This window comes from Dendronephthya gigantea, unplaced genomic scaffold (genome assembly GCF_004324835.1).
Source record: "Dendronephthya gigantea isolate DGI-Jeju-01 unplaced genomic scaffold, DenGig_1.0 000009F, whole genome shotgun sequence".
NCBI classification, from domain to species: Eukaryota; Metazoa; Cnidaria; class Anthozoa; order Malacalcyonacea; family Nephtheidae; genus Dendronephthya; species Dendronephthya gigantea.
In genome coordinates, this window is record NW_021163019.1 from 1,452,905 (window position 1) to 1,476,434 (window position 23,530).

At 35.7% G+C, this 23,530-nt stretch overlaps 3 protein-coding genes across 4 annotated transcripts in view; all 3 read right to left on the reverse strand.

Moving 5' to 3' along the window:
• LOC114517772 overlaps positions 1–23,524 on the reverse strand; it is a 70,840-nt gene extending 47,316 nt beyond the window's left edge. Inside the window, exons 1-2 of the mRNA XM_028537590.1 lie at positions 23,410–23,524; positions 23,159–23,276 (exon numbers count right to left, since the gene is read on the reverse strand). Of these exons, the coding sequence (XP_028393391.1) occupies positions 23,159–23,276; positions 23,410–23,493 (202 nt within the window). The 5' untranslated portion in view covers positions 23,494–23,524. The remainder of the gene's footprint in view (positions 1–23,158; positions 23,277–23,409) is intronic.
• On the reverse strand, positions 1,833–19,132 carry LOC114517775 (neurexin-4-like). Of its 2 annotated transcripts, none has more exons than XM_028537597.1 (2): positions 19,106–19,132; positions 1,833–2,363 (listed from the first exon to the last, which is right to left on the reverse strand). In XM_028537597.1, the coding sequence occupies exon 2, from the start codon at positions 2,361–2,363 to the stop codon at positions 1,854–1,856; it is 510 nt and encodes a 169-aa protein (XP_028393398.1). In that variant the 5' UTR covers positions 19,106–19,132; the 3' UTR covers positions 1,833–1,853. The 2 variants fall into 2 exon arrangements, with proteins under 2 accessions (XP_028393398.1, XP_028393397.1); XM_028537596.1 differs by lacking the exon at positions 19,106–19,132 and adding an exon at positions 8,722–8,850 and having other exon boundaries at positions 1,833–2,234.
• LOC114517776 (neurexin-4-like) lies at positions 17,992–19,214 on the reverse strand. Its single transcript, XM_028537599.1, has one exon. The coding sequence runs from the start codon at positions 19,103–19,105 to the stop codon at positions 18,596–18,598; it is 510 nt and encodes a 169-aa protein (XP_028393400.1). The 5' UTR covers positions 19,106–19,214; the 3' UTR covers positions 17,992–18,595.
• Positions 23,525–23,530: the final 6 nt, after the last annotated feature.

Sequence of the window (23,530 nt, forward strand, 5' to 3'; positions counted from 1 at the left end):
ATATGGGATAATACTTCGTATAACACATCCGTCAACAATTGATATTGCTTAGGTTGAATTTCTTTGTGCATATATGATCAGAAACTCACTTCTGTAAGGAGCACTTGTTCACAAGTGATATTCTATTCTTTAATGTAGTTAATCCCCTCCCGACCGTGTGCATGCACGTCTATGATGCAGAGATAACCTGCTTTGTCGCTGTTTGATACAACAGTCTTCCCTACACAGGATTAGGACATGTAATACAGTTCATTGAATACTTTAGGAGAGGAACACAACATTACAATAAAACACGTAGTTTATTCAGCTTATACCTAATGAGATCTCAGATCGTAGTCACCCAGCAAATATACCTGTGATATCTATGTTACATAACTGACCTGTTTTTCGAAGTAAATTTCCACAGATGGCTAATGTTGATATCGCCACTCTATAGCTGTGTGACTGACCTGTGTAATTGATACACCTCTTATTACATGACCGCTAGTGAAGAAATGAATGCTGAAGGTTTTTGGTAAAACGTTATGACGTAGTCGAAATTGAAAGTCTTGTCCCGGTCAGAGCATCCAACACACTAAATGTGGTCTTTTTGAATTATTTTTGAGATAATAAGTTTATAAGCTTTACGTTTGAGGGCAACGAGAAACAACAGAGTCGATTTTTTGTTGCAAAATTATGACTCAATTTCTTCACTTTTAGAAAATTGAGCCATAATTTTGCAAGAAAGATCGACTCTGCTATTTGTCGTTGCCCTCAAACGTGAAGCTTATAAATTTAAAAATCTAATATGTTTTTATTCCTTTCCCGAAATACTATAATGATTACGGAAGATCATTTAGTTTAATTTTCATTTTTCTGCAGCCAGTTCTATAAAACTCTTGACTACATTTTGTGTGGTTGAATCTTAGTTCACTCAGAAATGCACGGTTTTGACTAGTTCTTTTATTAACTGTAGTTTAACAGTTTATTAATATGTCCCAGTACACATAGCTATCTTATAATGTTCCCAAATTATGAAATTTAAATTATAGCATCAGTAAAACTTATACAGTCGGGTGGTAGATCTGCCTGACTGACATCCTGCTACACACACAACATAAACAAACCTATTTTGAAAGTAAAAGAAAACCAGAAATGTGGGTTGATATTTTTTACTTTGTCCACAGCAATGAGTCTCGAAATACCCTGGTTTTAATTAAGGATACGAGAATAGAAAAACAAGGTGATTTTGATCAATTTAAGGTTGAGACTATGCGAAGATAAATCAACGCTCTCTGCTGAGATTAATTGAGTGTAAAATGCAATTAAAAAAGCGATATGTCGTTTAGGCTGAAACGATGCAGGCTATTTTCAAATTATGATTTCTTTATGTTGATAGATATTTCAATTCGTTAACAATTGCATCGTAAAATCTGCATGATCATAGTTTTTCGTATTGTGCCATTTTTATCTTGGCTGGTTCAAATACAAACTATATTCGACCTAGTTCACACGCTGAACTTTTCACGAGCAAAAACCAATATTAAATCTAAACTCTTTGTGTTTGAGAACATTTGTCTCAAAGGTTTAAAAGGGGCTATCTCGTCTGCTAACTCCATTTAGATTACTCGGACATGGTTTCGTACTTCAAAAGTAAAATACGAGTCAGGGGTGCAGAATGTAAGTGCCCTGAATGGTTCCAAAAAAAGATAAAATACGCATTATTTCAAATTGATTATTAAAATTAGACTTTAGCAGCCTGAAGTTGACGAAAAATTAAAAATAATAAAATCTTAACAGCCATGGTGAAGCTTTTAAATTTTTTGTTGATCACAAAGATCATATTCATCACATCAGGTTTGATGTTCCATCTCTTAACCCCAGCAACGTAATTTTCCCAATGTATGATAACCACGCTCTTTTTCTCCATTGCCTAACACGCTGTCAGTATCTCCAAATCTCAGTTCAGTAACAGGCAGCGTATTCTTGTCTGTCAGGTATCCACTGTCTTCACGCCACGCCCAATCGTTCTCGTCACAATTACATTTGTGTCCACCTGCACAGCTGTTGGTCATTCCACAGGCACACTTTCCACTGTCGACTGCCGCTCCACCCCAGTAATTCATCTTTGAACCTTGACGTGATACCCACCAACCAAAATATTCACCTGTAGAACTAAACCTAAAAACGCTGTCGTAACATTCATATTTTATAAACTGCTCACAATTCTTGGACTGCTTCATAATGGCAACAATCTGTTCCATGGAAACTCCATATTTAATCTTTCTCTTGTACGACCCCGCGGGATCATATCCAGTCACAAATGTTCTTGATTCACTGTCATGTCCAATCTCTGTCACACCAACACCATTCTTTGAAGTCATGTCACAAAATACTGAAACCACGACTCCTTGAATGGGATTCACCAAATACATTCCACTATCAGCTGTAGGCCTCGTTTGTCGTCGTAATACTGAACAAGAAGGATAAATTTGTAAATCTGTGGGAAGAAAGATACCATGTTACTGAAGTTTCATGTTGATTTGAAGCGATTTGATTGTTAGTGTCAAGTTTATCAATATTCAGTGCATGTTCTTTTAGGTCTAGTAATTCGTTTAGTATTTAGGTTTATATAACCTATAAAATAGGTTTTTGTGCCAGTGTAAGAGTACGAAAAACGCATTAGACTGCAGCGACTGAGGTGACTTGTGCATCATATCTTGAAATAATCAACAACGTAAGACAAAATTTGCTGACAGTACCACAATGACAACTGACCAGATAACGCGGGTTTCTCGTTTTATGTTTTCAATAATATGGAACTCATTGAATTGATCAAAAATTGATAGTATAGCTATACATTTAGTATTTTCAAAATTTCGGCAATAACATTATTAAGTGAAGTCATATTACAGAATGCAAGAGCTGACAATTTTTACGTGGGATTTACATAAAATTTCCACCGTCGTCTGTAGGAACCGTTGTTCGTAAGGTTGAATAAATTCGGGTAAATATTAGGTAACTTTAAAATATCTGTGAAGCGTGCAACGCTTTGTTGCTGTATAGCTTAAAGTGCGAGTCAAGTCCATACAGGGGCGCCGGAAGGCAGCGGGGGCAGAGTTTTAGAAAAGGGCACGTTCATTTTACCTTAGCAACCACACGAAGAGGAAACTCAAATTTACAAGTACATGCGAACTTGCAAATCCACGGGAGAACGCATTTTCAATAATATTACCGGTTAGTTTTTATGCGAAAAGTAGGCATCATGGTTAAATGTTGAATTTATGATACTTTTATTTATGATACCCCGCTGTCTCCGTGGTTCCGGCGCCTCTGAGTCCATATGTAAACGAACCTTTAAAATGGGGGCGTCATGTCTTGATATTTAACATTATTTAGGTTCGCTACCCTTTCAAATGAACTTGAGTTTATAATTTGTTCAGAAAATTTAAAACATGCAAACGCATTCTCCACTCAGATCAAAGTTGTTAAATTTTTAAAGAAAACCCGTCTTTAACAAGAAAGTATGTGTCGTTGATTAGTTAATACAATGACAATAAATGCATGAATACGTTTTTGGATTACCTTTCTCTAGCCTCTTTATCAAGTCCCTTGAGTTTGGAGTTGTGTTTCCAGACTTTTAACTTCCTGCTGTAATTGTCGAACCTGGAGGAATAAAATGAATACTGAACAATTCCATATTTATAACAATTCTGCTTAATATTTAACAAGATACAATAAACGAACTTGATTACCTCTCCTTCATTATCTAATGGTTGCCACTTTGATCCATTATTAACATAAAGTTGTTGATTATCTTCACGATATGAGAGAAGACCAGGAACATTTGGGATCTTTTTAAACCCTTTTTTGTCAGCTACAGTCAATGTCTACATGAAATGTTATAGAGGACTCATGTTGATCATTAAAGTTTCGGGTTTACTCCTGGCTGTACTCATCTCAGTGGCGTAGCCAGGATAGAAAATTTGGGGGGGCGACCAGTGAGTGAGTTTGTTACCACAAACTATCTGGAGGGGTCCGGGGGCATTCTCCCCCGGGAAAATTTGATATTTCTAAGGCTTGGAAACGCCATTTCCCGCATTCTGATACGAGCTTTTAAAAGTAATCGTTGGGTTACAAATCACAAAATTCTGTCATTATTGCATTAGAACAACGAACAATACACGTGAAAATCTCTTTAGACTTACTGATTACTCGTTGCTTACCTAACTTGATCCCCCCTCCTCATACTCCGCTGGATTTAGACATTTCATGAGAACGGTTTTAAAGACCATTGGGGGGGGGGCGACCACCCCCCCTTGCCCCCCCCTCCTTGGCTACGCCCCTGACTCATCTCTACATGTTCCTCCCACCATTCCTCTCAATTTACATGAAGTATAGTTGTAAATGTTATGAGCCCTCAATCTGCTGTTTCTTCATTTTGCTCCTTAAAGTTACCTGTGCTAGTCTCTCTTGCTGTATCAAGTGTCTATATATATACTTACACCCTCGTTGAGAAATGTCTTGAATTGCTCTGAACAGGAACCCTTAACAAATTAACCCAGAAGTTAAAATTATTTTTTTCATTGTTGGGGTGTTGCTTCAAAACCCTCACCTTATGTGCATTACCAGTTCTCGGATCAATAAAATATTTCTCAGATACGCCTGTTAAGTTCTTCATGGTAAACTCCATACATCTTTTCCAGAGTCTTTCTGGCATTCTGTTTCTCACCCAAAACCAAACAAAAACATTTTTCATCACTGTTCCTCCATTGATTGAAGTACATCCAGGACCACAGTAGTTTTGTCTTCCACCTTTAGGACCAAAACATCCGCAGCACTTTAAAAAACACGTGAAAGGTAATTTAGACCAAGATGTAAAGTTATAACACATTGTTAATTTTTGTCTTTTAATTTGTTGTTTTTGATCATATGACACTGAAAAAATTTTGACACGTGTGCACAGGCTTTCAGTCATCTGACTATTATAGCGTTACTGGAGTGCTTTCGTCTTTTAGTATTTCAAATAATCTCTTTACTCACTTTTCCGCCATCGCATCCAAGGAAGGCTGTGGAATTACGTCCCATACCAGTCGAAGCCGACACGGCGCTGTAACTATATAATTACTTTTCTGTAAACTATATATCTGGGAACTATTACCGAATCCAGGGCCAGCATAGACAAGCCTTGTCAAATATACAAAGTTCTTATTGCAGTTCCACGTTATATGTGACATTATGATATACTTTTAATAACTTGGTATTTTATCTTAGCCTTACATTAAAACCTTACCTAAAAGATCCATATTGAGTATATTGAAATGAAAAAGGACCAGGAATTACACCATATCCTTTCTTGCAAGTGTTACGAAGACAATAATTCATTCTTGCCTTAACGATATTAATGCAGACATTAGTTTCTCTTCTTACATTCATTTAGTAAGACCGGAGGAAAATTTCTTCGCAATATATTTCTCCGTATCGGTTCCATGTAAAATTTTTCTATACAGTAGAATGATATTTACCCATCCCAAACTATTGTGAGTGTGAGGTCCAAATATGGAACATTTAAAATTATTCGTAATGATTGAACCGCTTTGGACATCCTTGACATATTTGATATCCCCAATTCCAGGAGTGCTTGTAGAACAACCAGTTGATATGTCGTTTGAAAAAATATCCCCAAGTTGACGCTTTTGGTTCAAACGATAAAACCAATGTGCTTTGGTTTCTTTAAATGTATCATCAGAAGAAATTTGAACTCCAAAATCTAGTATTTGAATATCTCCAAGTTTACTTGACCAATGTGGTGGTCCTTTAGGATCAACAGGAGTAGAGTTGGATGGTACTGTCCAAGATACAGGACTGTCCTTCATTCCAACCAACATAAACCCCCCATCATCTGTATGTACATCACACCAAACCTTATAAGGTTAAAAACTAAGAAAATTATTTTCTATTTTATGTAACTTTGTGTCATGATGACTGGCACAATGCAGTTGTGTCACTTGACTCGAGAAGTGCCTTCGTCAACAATTTTTTTTTAAATTTGGCAGAAAGCAACAAAATATATAAAATGGCTGGACTAGACAAGCAATGGGCGAGAGATTGCCTCGCAGAGTATAATAACTGACTAAATAACTAAGGATAACTTTGAAACTGAGAAGGCTTTAAAAGATAGTTGAAGTAAGAAAATGGTTAGGTAACGAAGTGGAGCGGGTACATGCAGTGAAGATGAAGTGCATCAGAGAAGATGGTTAGTGCTAATAAATAATGTTTGTCGTATTTACCTTGTGTTTAGTTTCGTTGTCAAATGATATCCAGTAAAATCCATCTTTTGCTCCAGGCAAATGATCAACAATATCAGGACAATCTTTTGCTGGGTTGAATATTTCACCCAATGTTGAAGAACCTCAAAACATAAAAGTAGCTTAAAGAGATTTACTCCGAGAAGCGAGTGTCGGCGTAAAAGAATCTTCCTAATGATTGTGCTCTAAACCAATTCCCCCCACCTTTTTCAAATTTATCAATTCATATTACTATGAAGAATAAAACCTAAGTTCAACTGATTTGTTTTAAACTAGATAAATAAGTCAAAATCAGTCATAGGTTTGTCTTGTTAGTAATCAACCCATATTCCATCTTCATTTTCCCATCTTCGAAGCAAGTTATTCATGAATGAATTATTTTGAACTTTCGTATTTTAAAATCTTTATTAAGGATATCTCTTCTTTTTGGTTCATTGATCATAGATGTAGAGAATTTAAAACAGAAACCATATAATACATTTTTTACAAATATTTACGTCAAAATATTAATTCCTTACCATCAGTGTATTGCCATTCGGGGACGCCGTCTTTTAATCCGGCGCAAATCAATATCTTTACTTGACCTGCTTGGTTTTTGTGACTGATTTGTTTACCTGGATTGCAATTCTTAAAATTCTGGAATAAAAGAAGTAAAAGTGCATGGCTTTCCGATAAATGAGTCAATATGTTAGGTGCTGAACAATCTCTTGTGCAAATTCAAACTTTGCAAGTGGCTAAAATATAAAACAATTTTAAGGATTCCTCTCACCTCGCTTCCCTGCGAGAAACCAGTAGTTGTAACTCTTAAACAAACTGAAAAAATGAGGATTTTCCACAAGATTTCGGAAAGCATGATTCTTGTTCAGCATAAGTTCAGCCTTCCTTTCGCTGTGTCTTGACACGTAATAATAAAACGACCTGGGTTCTTTTAATTTAATTAAAATCAATAACAAAGGACTCAAGCAGACGAGCTTTTTCCTTCAGCAAAGAATTCACTAGTAATCGAGCTATAAATATTTCGTTTGAAGAATATGTCTGCGTTTGTTTAAAATTTGTTAGTTAAATCCGCCATCTTTCTCACATTCACCGCTTCTTGGCACGCTATCGATGGTGACTAGCGAGGCAGGCTAGTTTCTCTGGTTTGGCTGTTATTAGATATGTTGGGGGAAAATCAATCAAATTAAAATCAAAGTTAGACAAGCTCTATATACTTTGAGGAAATAATTCACATATTTGTACCCATGTCTGGCTATCTAGATCAAACACACCGGTTAATTTGTATTTTATTAGGATCAATTCACGAATATAGCTATAAAGATTCACCACAGGAACAGCCATATCAACAAAGCACAAAAGAAGATTTCTTTTTGAAAGTAAATTAAGCCGACTATGAAAGGAATTCTTTTTCAAATTTGGCAAAAGGCAATTAAGGGCAGACAGACGTGTTCCTTCAGACATGTTTTTTACCTTAATACAAAGACACTGTTTACAACTATATATTCAATGCATAATATACAAGTTGACTCATTCAAGATAGATGTAAGAGTGTTATTTAAATTTGACTTATCCACCGTTTAAGCTAATCGTATGATCACCGGCCCCTAGTCTCAAATTATATATACTATAGAAGCCTTCGTCTTTTATACACAATTTACCGATCTCATAGTCATACTGACTTCATACTGTATATATGGAAATGTTTTTTTGTCAAAGGATTATCTCAGCAGTACAAATTCTCAATTAGGTATACATGTTTTTTTACTAATTTACTGTTCGATATATCTGGTAACCAGGTGATCTGAAAACGTGGGAAATGACTGGAACTAGTTGACAAATAGAAATTAATCCATTTCTGTATTAAAACATACAACTATCTCTTGAAATTTATGTCAGAGCTATAGTTCTCGTAAGTGAACACAATCACAAAATTTTGACAAGCTTCATAAAGAATTACGAAAGATATAAACGGTTACATACTGAGAAATGGATTTCTATTTCGACAATCCTTTTGAGCGCTGATTGTCGGTTAAAATAAAAGCGTGCATGAGATCACCTGGAAAGTTAGGTTTTAATTCCAACAACGCAGCCTTCCTAATGTATGATATCCTTTTTCGTGACTTCCGGCATTATCTCCAAATCTCAGTTCAGTTACAGGAAGCGTGTTCTTGTCTGTCAGGTATCCACTGTCTTCACGCCATACTACTTCATTCCTGTCACAATTACATTTGTATCCACCTGCACAACTGTTGGTCATTCCACAGGCACATTTTCCACTGTCGACTGCCGCTCCACCCCAGTAATTCATCTTTGAACCTTGACGTGATACCCACCAACCATAATATGTACCTGTGGAGCCATACCTAAAGACGCTATGATGACATTCATATTTTATAAACTGCTCACAATTCTTGGACTGGTTGATAATAGCAACAATCTGCTCCATGGAAATTTCATATTTAATCTTTCTCTTGTAACAACCTGGAGGATGACATCCATTCACAAGTGTTCTTGATTCACTGTCATGTTCAATCTCTGTCACACCAACACCATTCTTTGAAGTCATGTTACAAAATACTCGAACAGAGAAGTTCAGTCCTTGTGGTTTTATAGAATACATTCCACTTTCAGCTGAAGGATATTTTGTGCGTAAAATCGTGCAGGATTTGTTGACTGGGTTGGAAATACCTGTGAATTAAGACAATGCAGTCTTAGTTACTAGGTTTTTATTGCAGCTATTTTAAAGGTTATGTATATCGATCATTGAATTAATAATTATTTTTTGAAACTCTCTGAACCAAGTGATGACTTTCATATAAACTATTTCTATCACATCTAATGGTTCTGCATGAGGGTCTTAATTTCGAGTGGAATTATACACAAATGAAGCCCGGAACATGCAGTTAATGGAAAAATGAGTCAACTATCGGTCCTCCGGCAGAAATCGAACCTACGCTTTTGCGATGCCGGTGCAATGCTCTTGCCACTGAAATTTGCCTACATCGAAATGAAGTGCCAAACCTCATAACATTTTTATCACATCGTATAATATCATAACATCACGTAGCTACATTTTTGTGCATAAAAGTATTTCACTTTTTTATGTTCTTGTTCAGTTCGATTTTTAGTTTTATAGATTTTTTGTGTTTGCTGGGCTGTATAATGTTTTTTTTTGGAATTGCGCTATCCGTATAGTCTTATAGAATCAACTGCCGGGCACCTTTTGAGAAAATTTTCATACGGGCTGAAAACACAAATTTCAATGCCACCCTTGAAGCAAGAAAAACAAAAAAACCTGGAAAGTTTTGTTAAAAAGTATACCATATATTTATAAACCACAAATGATATACTCATCAACTAATTTTATATTTCAAAAGTAAAGCTGGGATCCGTTAGAAAACAAAAATTATTCTTACGTGTTCTCATGCAGGTGGTACTGTTGTTATCTATATATTTATATATAGTGCATAGCTTAATATTTCATACCCGTTGGGAGACTTTGTGAAGAAAGCTGGTTGTTTGGAACTGGTTTCGGGGATATCTATAAAAAAGAAGACTGTGTCGTAAATACACTCATGCTAATAGTTTTTTTCTGCACTTTTGCCTAAATGCCTTTCTTAGGACCTGTCTCAGTTTCCTTAAGTAATTTCCGTAGAGTCGTGTGGATCGAGGGCTTTTTCGCCATGCAGTTCCTCTTCTTTGGTTTTATGCCGGCATGCATGTATAAGTTTTCTCCGAATGTTTCACATTATTTTTTTTCCCCGTTGAGTCCACTTGACTTGCTAGCTAACTACTGCGGAACTAGCTTATTAATTTATTCACGGGTTTTATGCGATGAAGGCGTTTTTATTATGACGGTTGAGTAGATTGGCACGACCACCTGCAGCTTTGAGTGAGCCATCTGGGGCCGGTTGTTCGAAAGATGGATAACTTATCCAACGGATAAGTCCTATCCAACGGATAAATCTGCTATCCAGTGGATAGTTATCCATTGGATAAAAACGCGTTGCACCAAGCGTGGATAGTGAAGTGAATAGCCATCCAATAGATAAGTTAAAATTTACCAGAAGAAAACAGGATTATCCTGAAATTTCGTACCACAACGTCAGCTGTTGCTAAGCATTTACAACATTGAATTCATAATCATTACGAATTCTCGAGTATAGTTACTGAGTGGAAAGACTTGAAAAAGTGATTTGCTCGAACTTTGCACTTCACATCATAGTGAATTTATTAATTAAACACATTGCAATTTTATTCCTTGACATTGCAACGCTTTGCCTTTCAGTTCCATAGCAAATTTAGGAACACTAATTTAATGTTCGTGAATGAAATTACTTAGATATTAGCAAGTGTCCTTGCAATAGGTTGAATCTTTCTTTGCATATTCGCGTTTATAAACTGATTAGAAGCGTATAGTAAATTTACCGCCTGTTATAAATGCGAGGATGTCCAAAAAATCGCCGCTCGGAACGGAATGTGTAGGCAACGTGAAACGCTGCTGCGACAAATTGCACTTCGAAATTAATAGTGAATACAATCATGCATGATGTGTATTAGTTTGTTGAAACACAGTAACAGGAATATTGCATTTTTGTTTTATATAAATGTTTACAGTGTTACCTTGTATCTTTGAATTTATCCACTGGATAGTGGATTTAAACTACCTCCGGACCTTGGTTAAATTTATCCGGTAGATAGCGATTTTTATCCGCTGGATAAAGTTACCAAGCTCCGTGCGACGCAAATCACACGCTGGGTAAAACTTATCCGTTGGATAGCGAGTTATCCGTTGGATAGTGACTTATCCACCTTTCGAACAACCGGCCCCTGCAGATTAAGTGAGCTTCGTTAAGTTAGTTAGTTTAATAGCGCTACTTCTGAATGAGTTAAATTTTATTACAGTGTTTTAGTTTATGTGCTTTTGAACCATTTGTTCGTTTTAAAAAACAGAAAACAATACTTCTTTGAATTTTTACCTCTTCGATTATATAAAGATGTTTAAAATCGGGATTTCTCGTACTTTCCTCATCGTCAGATGTGTCGTCAAGAGTCTTGTTGTTGAGCTCACATCGACCTTTACCGATTCCAGATGTTTTGAAATTAACAGACACACATGATCCATGAGCAACGCAATACATACCGCATTCTAACTCTGTTTTAGCGTGTTTCGTTTCGATGATATGATTCGCTAAATATTTGCCATCATTTACTTTGAAGAAAGCTTCCTTAATCCCAGCTAAGCATTCGCTTGGCTCTATTATTTTTAAAAGGATAAATAACGCCCAAATACTCACCACGACTGTCATTGTGAGACTGGTTATGTGTATAGATTACCTTCGATTTGAAGTTTTATTTCTGGGCCGGTGCATATAAGCTCCCCTTCGATGTCGTGGCAAATTCTACTATTTTCATTGGATAAGCTGAACCCTAATCTTCGCAATGATTGGTCAAATTATGAGCTAAGTAAACAAATGCAGACCTACATTCAACGTGACCATTTAGAGAGGGGGGAAGGGAAATTTCAAGAAAGCATATCTAAATTAAAGTGTCTTAAAAATAATTTGCCATAAAGTTTTAAAAATTAAAAATGCAGAGTCGTGGAAATGTTTTATACTTTGCATGAAAATAAAAGCAGATAAAAAACGGCAAAACTATCCATAGACCCTGCACAGTAACAGGAAGCGTGTTCTTCTCTGTCAGGTATCCACTGTCTTCACGCCATGTTTTATCATTCATTTCACAATTACAGTTTCCTGACTTTCCTCCACCTGCACAGCTGTTGTTTATTCCACATGAACAGTTTCCACTGTCGACTTCCGCTCCACCCCAGTAATTGATCTTTGAACCTTGACGTGATACCCACCAACCTTGATATTCCAGAACTGAATCTAAAAACGCTATGATGACATCTATATTTTATAAACTGCTCACAATACTTGGATTGTGTCGTAATGGCAACAATCTGCTCCATGGAAATGTCTTTTTTAATCTTTCCGGTTTTGTAAGTACCTGCAGGATTATATCCATCTGTGTATATATACATACTTATCAGCTACTCGTAGTATGCAATCTTATTGGCTGAACTACTAAGGGTATATCTGGTTATTTACAATGAGAGTAAAAACAGCCGGTACGTAATACAGTAAGAATTTTATATAAGTTTGCACATTTTATCATTATAATGTTCTGGCTATATTATAAAAGAATCATACCATTAGCTCACGTCATATATGGCTGATAACCAAAGCTGTAAGAGTGTTATTTAGATTTGACTTATCCACCGTTTAAGCTAAACGGACATGATACAACCGACCCCTAATCTCTAATTATACTATAGAAACCTTCGTCTTTTATATACAACTTACCGACCTCATATTCAGCGGACATTTCCTCACACAGTGTGCCTATGTTTTCAATGTTGAACTCGAACTTCATACTGTATATATGGAAATATATTTCTTATCAAAGGATTATCTCAGCAGTACAAATTCGCAATTAGGTATACATGTTTTTTACTAATTTACTGTTCGATATATCTGGTAACAGGTGATCTAAAAACGTGGTAAAGGACTTGAACTAGTTGTCAAATAGAAATTAATCCATTTCTGTATTAAAGCATGCAACTATCTCTTGAAATATACTTTGTTTTGGTTTGAAATTCATGTCAGAGGTATATATAGCTCTCGTAAGTGAACACAATCACAAAATTTTGACAAGCTTCATAAAGAATTACGAAAAATATAAACGGTTAAATACTGAGAAATGGATTTCTATTTAGACCAGGGCGCTTATATATAACATTCCAAAACAGCTACCACTGCAGAACTCCAAGAATATTCAACTCTCTACCAACCCACCTTCGTAACTCCCAACTATCTGTTCACCAATTCAAAACTGGACTTCTGTCACATTATAGGCACCTAACCGAACATATATATGACGTAGACACTCCTCAAACTTTTAAAACAGTATGTATTAAATGTCATCTGTGTCGTTCATTATTAAGTCTTAGTGTTAAACTGTGTTGTTAAGTCACTATTTGTATAGTTTAATTTTAATAATTGTTGTAGTTACTTGTATCGTCTGTATTCTACTCAATTTCTTGCCTATGAGTTATGTAGTACTGTAATAACTATGTTTGTAATTTATAAGGCATACCATAATTGGAGTAAGTACTCTGTGGGGTTGCCTGTCGCTTGCGACCAAGTTTATAAATAAATAAATAAATAAATAAGCGCCCTGATTTAGACAGTCCTTTTGAGCGCTGTCACCAAACCCTCACCTTGTGTGCGGTACCAGTTCTCGGATCAATAAAATATTTCTCAAATGTGTCAACGGAGTTCTTCATTTTGAACTCCATACATCTTTTCCAAAGTCTTTCTGGCATTCTGTTTCTCACCCAAAACCAAACAAAAACATTCTTCATTACCGTTCCACCATTAATTGCAGTACATCCAGGACCACAGTAGTTTTGTCTTCCACCTTTAGGACCAAAACATCCGCAACACTACAAAACGTACAGGAAAGTTTGTTATAATAACATATATAAATTGTTTTCAGTCTCCTGGCCTATATAGCTTTACTGGAGAGTTAGCTGCATACTTTCCCATTATCGCATCCAAGAAAGGCTGTGAAATTACGTCCCATGCCAGTTGAAGTCGACACAGCGCTGTAACTATAAACAAACTATGCTGTTACCACAATATAGCTATACACATTAAGTAATACTTGAATATTCTTGTGATTCGACGTTTTACTAAATTTTAACATTTGGAGTGCATCTCACCTGAATGAACCAAATTCGGTATATTCAAACAAAAACCCGGGAATCACACCATAACCATTCTCGCAAGTATTACGAAGACAATTGTTCATTCTTCCCTGTAAAATAGTTTAAGCACTGATGTATATTTATATGTACCGGGTGCCTCAAGAAGTAGCGATGCTTGATTTGTTTAACGGTTAAAACTTTAACAATAACATTTAACAATGAAAAACTGCTATAAATGGAACAATAAATTCATGCAAGGTCAAGCACCGTGTGTAAGAAAATATTATGAGAAATTGACATTCACCCATCTTAAGTTACTGTGAGTGTGAGGTCCAAATATGGAACATTTAAAATTAGTCGTAATGATAGAACCACTTTGGACGTCCTTGACATATTTGATATCCCCAATTCCAGGATTATTCATGGAACAACCAGTTGAAACGTCGTTTATGAGAATGTTCCCAAGTTGACGCTTCTGGTTTAAGCGATAAAACCTACAGTAATAGAGTGAATCAGTAAACAAATACTGCAGGGTTTGGAATATGACTACCAATAAACTTAAGGCATAAGCAGTGGTCATTTATGTACAATTTACATTTTTACCAATGCGCTTTGGTCCCTTCAAAAGTATTGTCAGAAGAAATCTGAACTCTGAAATCGAGTATTTGGATGTCACCAAGTTCGCTAGACCAATGAGATGGTCCTTTAGGATCAACAGGGGTAGAGTTGGATGGTATTGTCCAGGTTACAGGACTGTCCGTCATTCCAACTAAGGTAAACCCCCCACCGTCTGTATTTACATCACACCAAAGCTGCAACCGAGAATGTTAGTATTCTGTATCATAAATACAGTCGTTATGGTGGTGCTTGGTTTTTCCTTAGGTTGATACATTATGCAAATTAAGCGTAAAGCGAGTGGAAGGGATCTTGGCAGTGAAATAGTCAGGTAGAGAGGGGGGCTTTATATCAGGTGAAGGTGTATACCGAAATACATAGCTTGTTAATAGACTGAGAGGCAAAATGAAAACGGGGGCTTTAAAAGAGAGAAGGGTTTGATAGACGTAATTTAGCATGGGTTATGTTGTACCAAACCTTATGTTTAGTTTTCTTGTCGAAGGAAATCCAATAAAATCCATCCTTAGCTTCAGGCAAATGATCAACAATTTCAGGACAATCTTTGGCTGGGTTGAACTCCTCGCCCAATGTTGAAGAACCTATCAGCATGTTTTTAATGAAATTTTCGGAATTTTCAAGAACACGTAAAAAACTGTTCTCTCTAAGGTTTTTTTGTAGACTGTTCAAGTCATTCTCTCTTGCGCAGGCTAGAACTAAGCTTGAGAAACTGGGAAGTCTTAATCCTGTAGAAGTTACTTACCGTCAGTGTATTGCCAGTCTAGGACACCGTCTTTTTCTCCTGTGCAAATCAACATCTTAATTTGCCCAGCAATGTTTTTATGACTGATTCGTTTCCCAGGGTAACATTTGCTGAAATTCTGAAATAGCATTATTCTTTAAAATATTTAATTTCTTAACAAAACGAGGATTTACAATTATTTTTCGTAGCTACGAACTATCCGCATGAAACTTAAACTTGCTTGGATACTAAGCTTTTATATCTAGTACAGTTGGCCCTTCCCATCCTTCTCAATCCCTTCTCATCCATATATCTAGTATAATGACCCTTCTCATCCTTCTCAATCCCTTCTCATCCATATATCTACTATATTGACCCTTCTCACAGAGATTTTAGGGTTAATCTATAGAACATTAACTTTACCTGGTAACTTTCTGGCAAAGCTGAAGTCATCATAATCATACAAGAGGAAACAATCAGTATTTTCCACAGTACGTTTGAAACCATTTTTCATTCGTTTGATTCCTTTCCCGGATCTAACGATAAAGCAAACCTAGTTCTACTATTTTGAAGGCCAAGGTCATTGGACTAGATAACTTTTCTTCAAACAAAGATTTTGTGAAACTTGTCACTATGGGCAGTTTGTGGTAACAAATCTTCTATAAACTTTTCATAAAACCACCTAATGACTTTTCAGAGAAACGTATTATTAATTCTTTAAAATCCAGTATCTAATCCATATTGATTAGGACAAACGTTCAGAGTACTGAAATCTAAATAATGTAAAAACACGATCTTGGCATGATTATAGTATATTGCATTTGTGTTTTGGAAGAAATTGTGCGCAAATAACCGTTAACCAGATGGTCTGCCCCGAAGAAAACTGTCTGTATGTAACCGACTGTGTAGTAAACAATCTCGTCGAAATATTTTATACAGCGTCTGTGGTTGTTTATTATGAGATACTTAAGAGAGTATAAATTTCCGGTTTGTCTGTATTGTGAACGTATCTCGCCTGTGTCGATAATTATGGTTTACAAGGTGCGAGGGGACAGATTGTCAGCTTTGGCCGTTACAACTCGAACTGGTTACTGGTTATAAAATCACACGAGATATTGCATGTAGTAATCTTCGTGTAAAAAGAATTTGCGTTATTCGACTTGAAAGGTTCACTCCACATGAATATCGTATGTCGTTTTATGAAAAACATGACAGTGCTCTGCATGTAGGGCATGTTTATATCGCAATAGTGTAAACATTGTGAACAGACAATGATAATATTTTGAAACATTATCGTTGATATTTCTGTGGGATATTTACTACTATATAATCTTTAATACTTTAGTTCTTTTATTTCAATGAATATATGGGATCATACTTCGTATAACACATCCGTCAACAATTGATATGGCTTAGGTTGAATTTCTTTGTGCATATTTGATCAGAAACTCACTTCTGTAAGGATCACTTGTTCACAAGTGATATTCTATTCTTTAATGTAGTTAATTCCCTCTCGACCGTGTGCATGCACTACTATGATGCAGAGATAACCTGCTTTGTCGCTGTTTGATACAACAGTCTTGCCTACACACGCTTACGACATTTAATACAGTTCAAATACTTTAGAAAATACGCGGGGAGGAACACATTACAATAAAACGCGTGGCTTATAGCTAATACCTAATGAGATCTCAGATCGTAGTCACCCAGCAAATATACCTGTGATATCTATATTACATAACTGACCTGTTTTCCGAAGTAAATTTCCGCAGATGGCTAATGTTGATATCGCCACTCTATAGCTATGTGACTGGCTTGTGTAATTGATACACCTCTTATTACATGACCGCTAGTGAAGAAATGCATGCTAAAGGTTTTTAATAAAACGTTACGACGTAATCGAAATCGAAAGTCTTGTCCCTGTCAGGCTCAGAGCTGCGAACAAACTAAATGTGGCCTTTTTGAATTATTTTTGAGATATTAAATTTATAAGCTTTACGTTTGAGGGCAACGAGAAACAGCAGCTGATTCCATCTTTCTCACTTCAAAAGAGAAGAAATTGAGCCATTTTGCAAGAAAGATCGACTCTGCTATTTGTCGTTGCCCTAAACGCTCAGCTTATAAACTTAAAAACCTAATGTGTTTTTATTCCTATCCCGAAATACTAATGATTACGGAGGATTATTTAGTTTCGTGGCTTGAAATTTTCTGCAGCCAGTTCTATAAAACTCTTAACTATACATTTTGTGTTGTTGAATCTTAGTTTACTCAGAAATGCACGGTTTTGATTAGTTCTTTTATTAACTGTAGTTTAACCGCTTATTAATATGTCCTAGGACAGATATAGTTATCTTATAATTTTCCCAAATTATAAAATATTAATTATTAATTATATAGTATCAGTAGAACTTATATAGGCGGGTGGTAGATCTGCCTGACTGACATCCTGCTACACAAACACACACAACTTAAACAAACCTATTTTGAAAGTAAAAGAAAACCAGAATTGAGGGTTAATATTTTTACTTTCTCCACCGCAATGAGCCTCGAAATACCCTGGTTTTAATTAAGGATACGAGAATAGAAAAACAAGGCGATTTTTATCAATTTGAGGATGAGACTATGAGAAGATAAATCAACGCTCTCTGCTGAGATGAATTGAGTGTAAAATGCAATTAAAAAAGCGAAATGTCGTTTAGGCTGAAATGATGCACGCTAATTTTTTTCCAATTATGATTTCTTTATGTTGATAAATATTTTAATTCGTGAACAATTGCATTTCTCTCGTAAAATCTGCAGGATCATTGTTTTTCGTATTGTGCTATTTTTATCTCCATATTGTATATAAACTATTTTCGACCTAGTTCACACGCTGAACTTTTCACGAGCAAGGTTTAAAAGGGGCTATGTCGTCTGCTAACTCCATTTAGATTACTTGGTCATGGTTTTGTACTTCAAAAGTAAGATACGAGCCAGGAGTGCTTAATGTATATGCGCTGAATGGTTCCAAAATAAGATAAAATAGGCATTATTTAAAATTGATTATAAAAATTCGACTTTAGCAACCTGAAGTTGACGTAATATTAAAAATTATAAAATCTTAACAGTCATGGTGAAGCTTTTTTTAAATTTTTGTTGATCACAAAGATTATATGAATAACATCAGGTTTGATGCTCCATTTCTTAACCCCAGCAACGTAATTTTCCCAGTGTATGATAACCACGCTCTCTTTCTCCATTGCTGAATACATCGCCAGCATCTCCAAATCTCAGTTCAGTAACAGGAAGCGTGTTCTTGTCTGTCAGGTATCCACTGTCTTCGCGCCATGTTGCATCATTCTTGTCACAATTACATTTCCGTCCACCTGCACAGTTGTTGGTCATTCCACAGGCACATTTTCCACTGTCGACTGCCGCTCCACCCCAGTAATTCATTTTTGAACCTTGACGTGATACCCACCAACCATAATATTCACCTGTGGAGCTAAACCTAAAAACGCTGTCATAACATTCATATTTTATAAACTGCTCACAATTCGTGGACTTCTTCATAATGGCAACAATCTGCTCCATGAAAATTCCATATTTAATCTTTCTCTTGTAACAACCTGCAAGATTACATCCACTCACAAGTGTTCTCGATTCACTGTCGTGTCCAATCTCTGTCACACCAACACCATTCTTTGAAGTCATGTCACAAAATACTGAAACTAAAAGTCCTGGAATGGGATTCACCAAATACTTTCCACTATCGGCTGTCGGCCTCGTTTGTCGTAATATTGAACAAGAAGGATAAATTTGTAAACCTGTGGCACGAAAGATACCATGTTACTGAAGTTTCATGTTGATTTGAAGCGATTTGAATGTTAGTGTCGTAGTAGTTTATTGTAGTAGTTTATTCATATTCAGTGCATGTTCTTTTAGGTTTAGTAATTCGTTTAGTATTTAGGTTTATATAACCTATAAAATAAGTTTTTGTGCCAGGGCAAGGGTACGAAAAACGCAGTAGTCTTCAGCGGCTCAGGTGACTCGTGCATTATATCTAGAAATAGTTAACAAATGTAAGACGTAAGACGAAATTTGCTGACAGTGCTACAATAACAACTGACAGATAACGCGGGTTTCTCGTTTTATGTTTTCAATAATATGGAACTCGTTGAATTGATAAAAAAATTGATAGTAGCTATACATTCAGTATTTTCAAAATTTTGACAATAACATCATTAAGTGAAGCCATATTACAGAATACAGGAGTTGACAATTTTACGTGGGATTTATAAAATTTCTACCGTCGTCTATAGAACCGTTGTTCGTAAGGTTGAATAGAGTCGGGTAAATTTTAGGTAACTTTAAAATGTCTGTGAAACATGCAACGCTTTGTTACAGTTTAGAGCTTAAAGTGTAAGTCAAGTTCATATGTAAACGAACCTTTAAAATTGGGGCGTCATTTCTTGATATCTAACATTATTTAGGTTATAGCTACGCTTTTAATTGAACTTGAGTTTATGATTTGTTCAGAAAATTCAAAACATGCAAAATTTGGGAAAATTTTACATTAAACGATCCTGAATGAGCAGAACCTCAGATTTGACCTGAACTTTAACATCTAGTCATGCTTAATAATAATTTTTCAAAATGATACGAAAAACTGATTCCATTCACCCTCTTTGACGCAATCTACACACTGGTAAAAGTTGTTAATTTTTTTTAAAAAGCTGTCTTTAACGAGAAAGCTAAGCATTTCGTTGATTAATTAAATGACAAGAAAAAATGCATGCGGCGTGTCTAAATTTGATACATAAATACCTTCCTAAATTACCTTTTTCTAGCTTTTTTATCCGAGTTTGGAGTTGTGTTTCTAAACTTTTAACTTCCTGCTGTAATTGTCGAACCTGGAAAAATAAAATGAATACTGAGCATTTCCATATTTATATAACAATCCTGCATAATATTTAATAAAATACAATAAACGAACTTGATTACCTCTCCTTCATTATCTAATGGTTGCCACTTTGATCCATTATTAACATAAAGTTGTTGATTATCTTTACGATACGAGAGAAGACCAGGAACGTTTGGGATCTTTTTAAACCCTTTTTTGTCAGCTACAGTCAATGTCTACATGAAATGTTATGAGGACTCGTGTTGATTATTTAAGTTGCGGGTTTACTCTTGACTGTACTCATCTATAAATGTTCTTCCCACCATTCCTCTCAATTTACATGAAGTATGGTTGTGAATGTTATGAGCCCTCAGTCTGCTGTTTCTTCATTTTGCTCCTTAAAGTTACCATATATATATACTTACACCCTCGTTGAGAAATATCTTGAATTGCTCTGAACAGGAACCCTTAACAAATTAACCCAAGAATTTAATTTATTTTTTTATTGTTGGGGTGTTGCTTCAAAATCCTCACCTTATGTGCAGTACCAGTTCTCGGATCAACAAAATATTTCTCAGATACACCTGTTGAATTCTTCATGGTAAACTCCATGCACTTTTTCCAAAGTCTTTCTGGCTTTCTGTTTCTCACCCAAAACCAAACAAAAACATTCTTCATCACTGTTCCTCCATTGATTTCAGTACATCCAGGACCACAATAGTTTTGTCTTCCACCTTTAGGACCAAAACATCCGCAACACTTGAAAAAACACGTGATAGGTAATTTAGACCAAGATGTATAGTTTTAACACATTATTAATTTTTTCTTTTAATTTGTTGTTTTTGATCATGTGACACTGAAAAAAATTTTGACACGTGTGCACCGGCTTTCAGTCATCTGACTATTATAGCGTTACTGGAGTGCTTTCTTATTTTCGTATTTCAAATAACATCTTTATTATTTTAAATAGTCTCTTTGCTCACTTTTCCGCCATCGCATCCAAGGAAGGCTGTGGAATTACGTCCCATACCAGTCGAAGCCGACACGGCGCTGTAACTATATAATTACTTTGCTGTAAACTATATATCTAGGAACTATTACCGAATCCAGGGCCAGCATAGACAAGCCTTGTCACAAATACAAAGTTCTTATTGCAGTTCCACGTTATATATGACATTAGGATATACTTTTAATAATTTGGCCGTTATTTTATCTTAGCCTTACATTAAAACCTTACCTAAACGACCCATATTGAGTATATTGAAATGAAAAAGGACCAGGAATTACACCATATCCTTTCTTGCAAGTATTACGAAGACAATAGTTCATTCTTGCCTAAACGATATTAATACAGACATTAGTTTCTCTTCTTACTTTCATTTAGTAAAACCGGAGGAAATTTCTTCGATATATATTTCTCCGTATCGGTTTCATGTAAAATTTTTGTAGACAGTGCAATGGTATTTACCCATCCCAAACTGTTGTGAGTGTGAGGTCCAAATATGGAACATTTAAAATTATGAATGATGGAACCGCTTTGGACATCCTTGACATATTTGATATCCCCAATTCCAGGAGTGCTTGTAGAACAACCAGTTGATATGTCGTTTGAAAAAATATCCCCAAGTTGACGCTTTTGGTTCAAACGATAAAACCTACAGTAATAGGCAAATAATCAATCAATAAAGAAAATACAGAAGAGGTTTGTGTTCGATAACAAAAGAGCTTCGAAAATTGGAATATATCCTTACCAATGCGCTCTGGTTTCTTTAAATGTATCATCAGAAGAAATTTGAACTCCAAAATCTAGTATTTGTAAATCACCAAATTTGCTTGACCAATGTGGTGGTCCTTTAGGATCAACAGGAGTAGAGTTGGATGGTACTGTCCAAGATACAGGACTGTTCTTCATTCCAACCAACATAAACCCCCCTTCATCTGTATGTACATCACACCAAACCTTATAAGGTTAAAAACAAAGAAAATTATTATCTACTTTATGTAAGTTTGGGTCTTGATGACTGGCACAATGCAGTTGTGTCACTTGACTCGAGAAGTGCCTTCGTCAACATTTTTTTTTAAATTTGGCGGAAAGCAACACCATATATAAGAATGGGCTGGACTAGACAAGCCTGGGCGAGAGGTCGCCTCGCAGAGTATAATAACTGACTAAATGACTAAGGAAAACTTTGAAACTGAGAAGGCTTTAAAAGACAGTTGAAGTAAGAAAAGTTTAGGTAACGAAGTGGGGCGGGTACATGCAGTGAAGATGTAGTGCATAAGAGAAGATGGTTAGTGCTAATAAATAATGTTTGTCGTATTTACCTTGTGTTTAGTTTCGTTGTCAAATGATATCCAGTAAAATCCATCTTTTGCTCCAGGCAAATGATCAACAATATCAGGACAATCTTTTGCTGGGTTGAATATTTCGCCCAATGTTGAAGAACCTCATAACATAAAAGTAGCTTTAAGAGATTTACTCCGAGAAGCGAGTGTCGGCGTAAAAGAATCTTCCTAATAATTCTGCTCTAAACCAATTCCCCCCACCTTTTTCAAATTTATCGATTCATGTTACTACGAAGAATAGAAACGGCCTAAGTTCAACTGATTTGTTTTAAACTAGATAAATAGTCAAAATCAGTCATAGGTTTGTCTTCTTAGTAATCAACCCATATTCCATCTTCATTTTCCCATCTTCCAAGCAAGTTATTCATGAATGAATTGTTTTGAACTTTCGTATTTTAAAATCTTTATTAAGGATATCTCTTCTTTTTGGTTCATTGATCATAGATGTAGAGAATTTAAAACAAAAACCATATAATACATTTTTTACAAATATTTACGTCAAAATATTAATTCCTTACCATCAGTGTATTGCCATTCAGGGACGCCGTCTTTTAATCCGGCGCAAATCAATATCTTTACTTGACCTGCTTGGTTTTTGTGACTGATTTGTTTACCTGGATTGCAATTCTTAAAATTCTGGAATAAAAGAAGTAAAAGTGCATGACTTTCCGATAAATGAGCCAATATGTTAGGTGCTGAGCAATCTCTTGTGCAAATTCAAACTTTGCAAGTGGCTAAAATATAAACCAATTTTAAGGATTCCTCTCACCTCGCTTCCCTCCGAGAAACCAGTAGTTGTAACTCTTAAACAAACTGAAAAAATAAGGATTTTCCACAAGATTTTGGAAAACATGATTTTTGTTCAACATAAGTTCAGCCTTTCTTTCGCT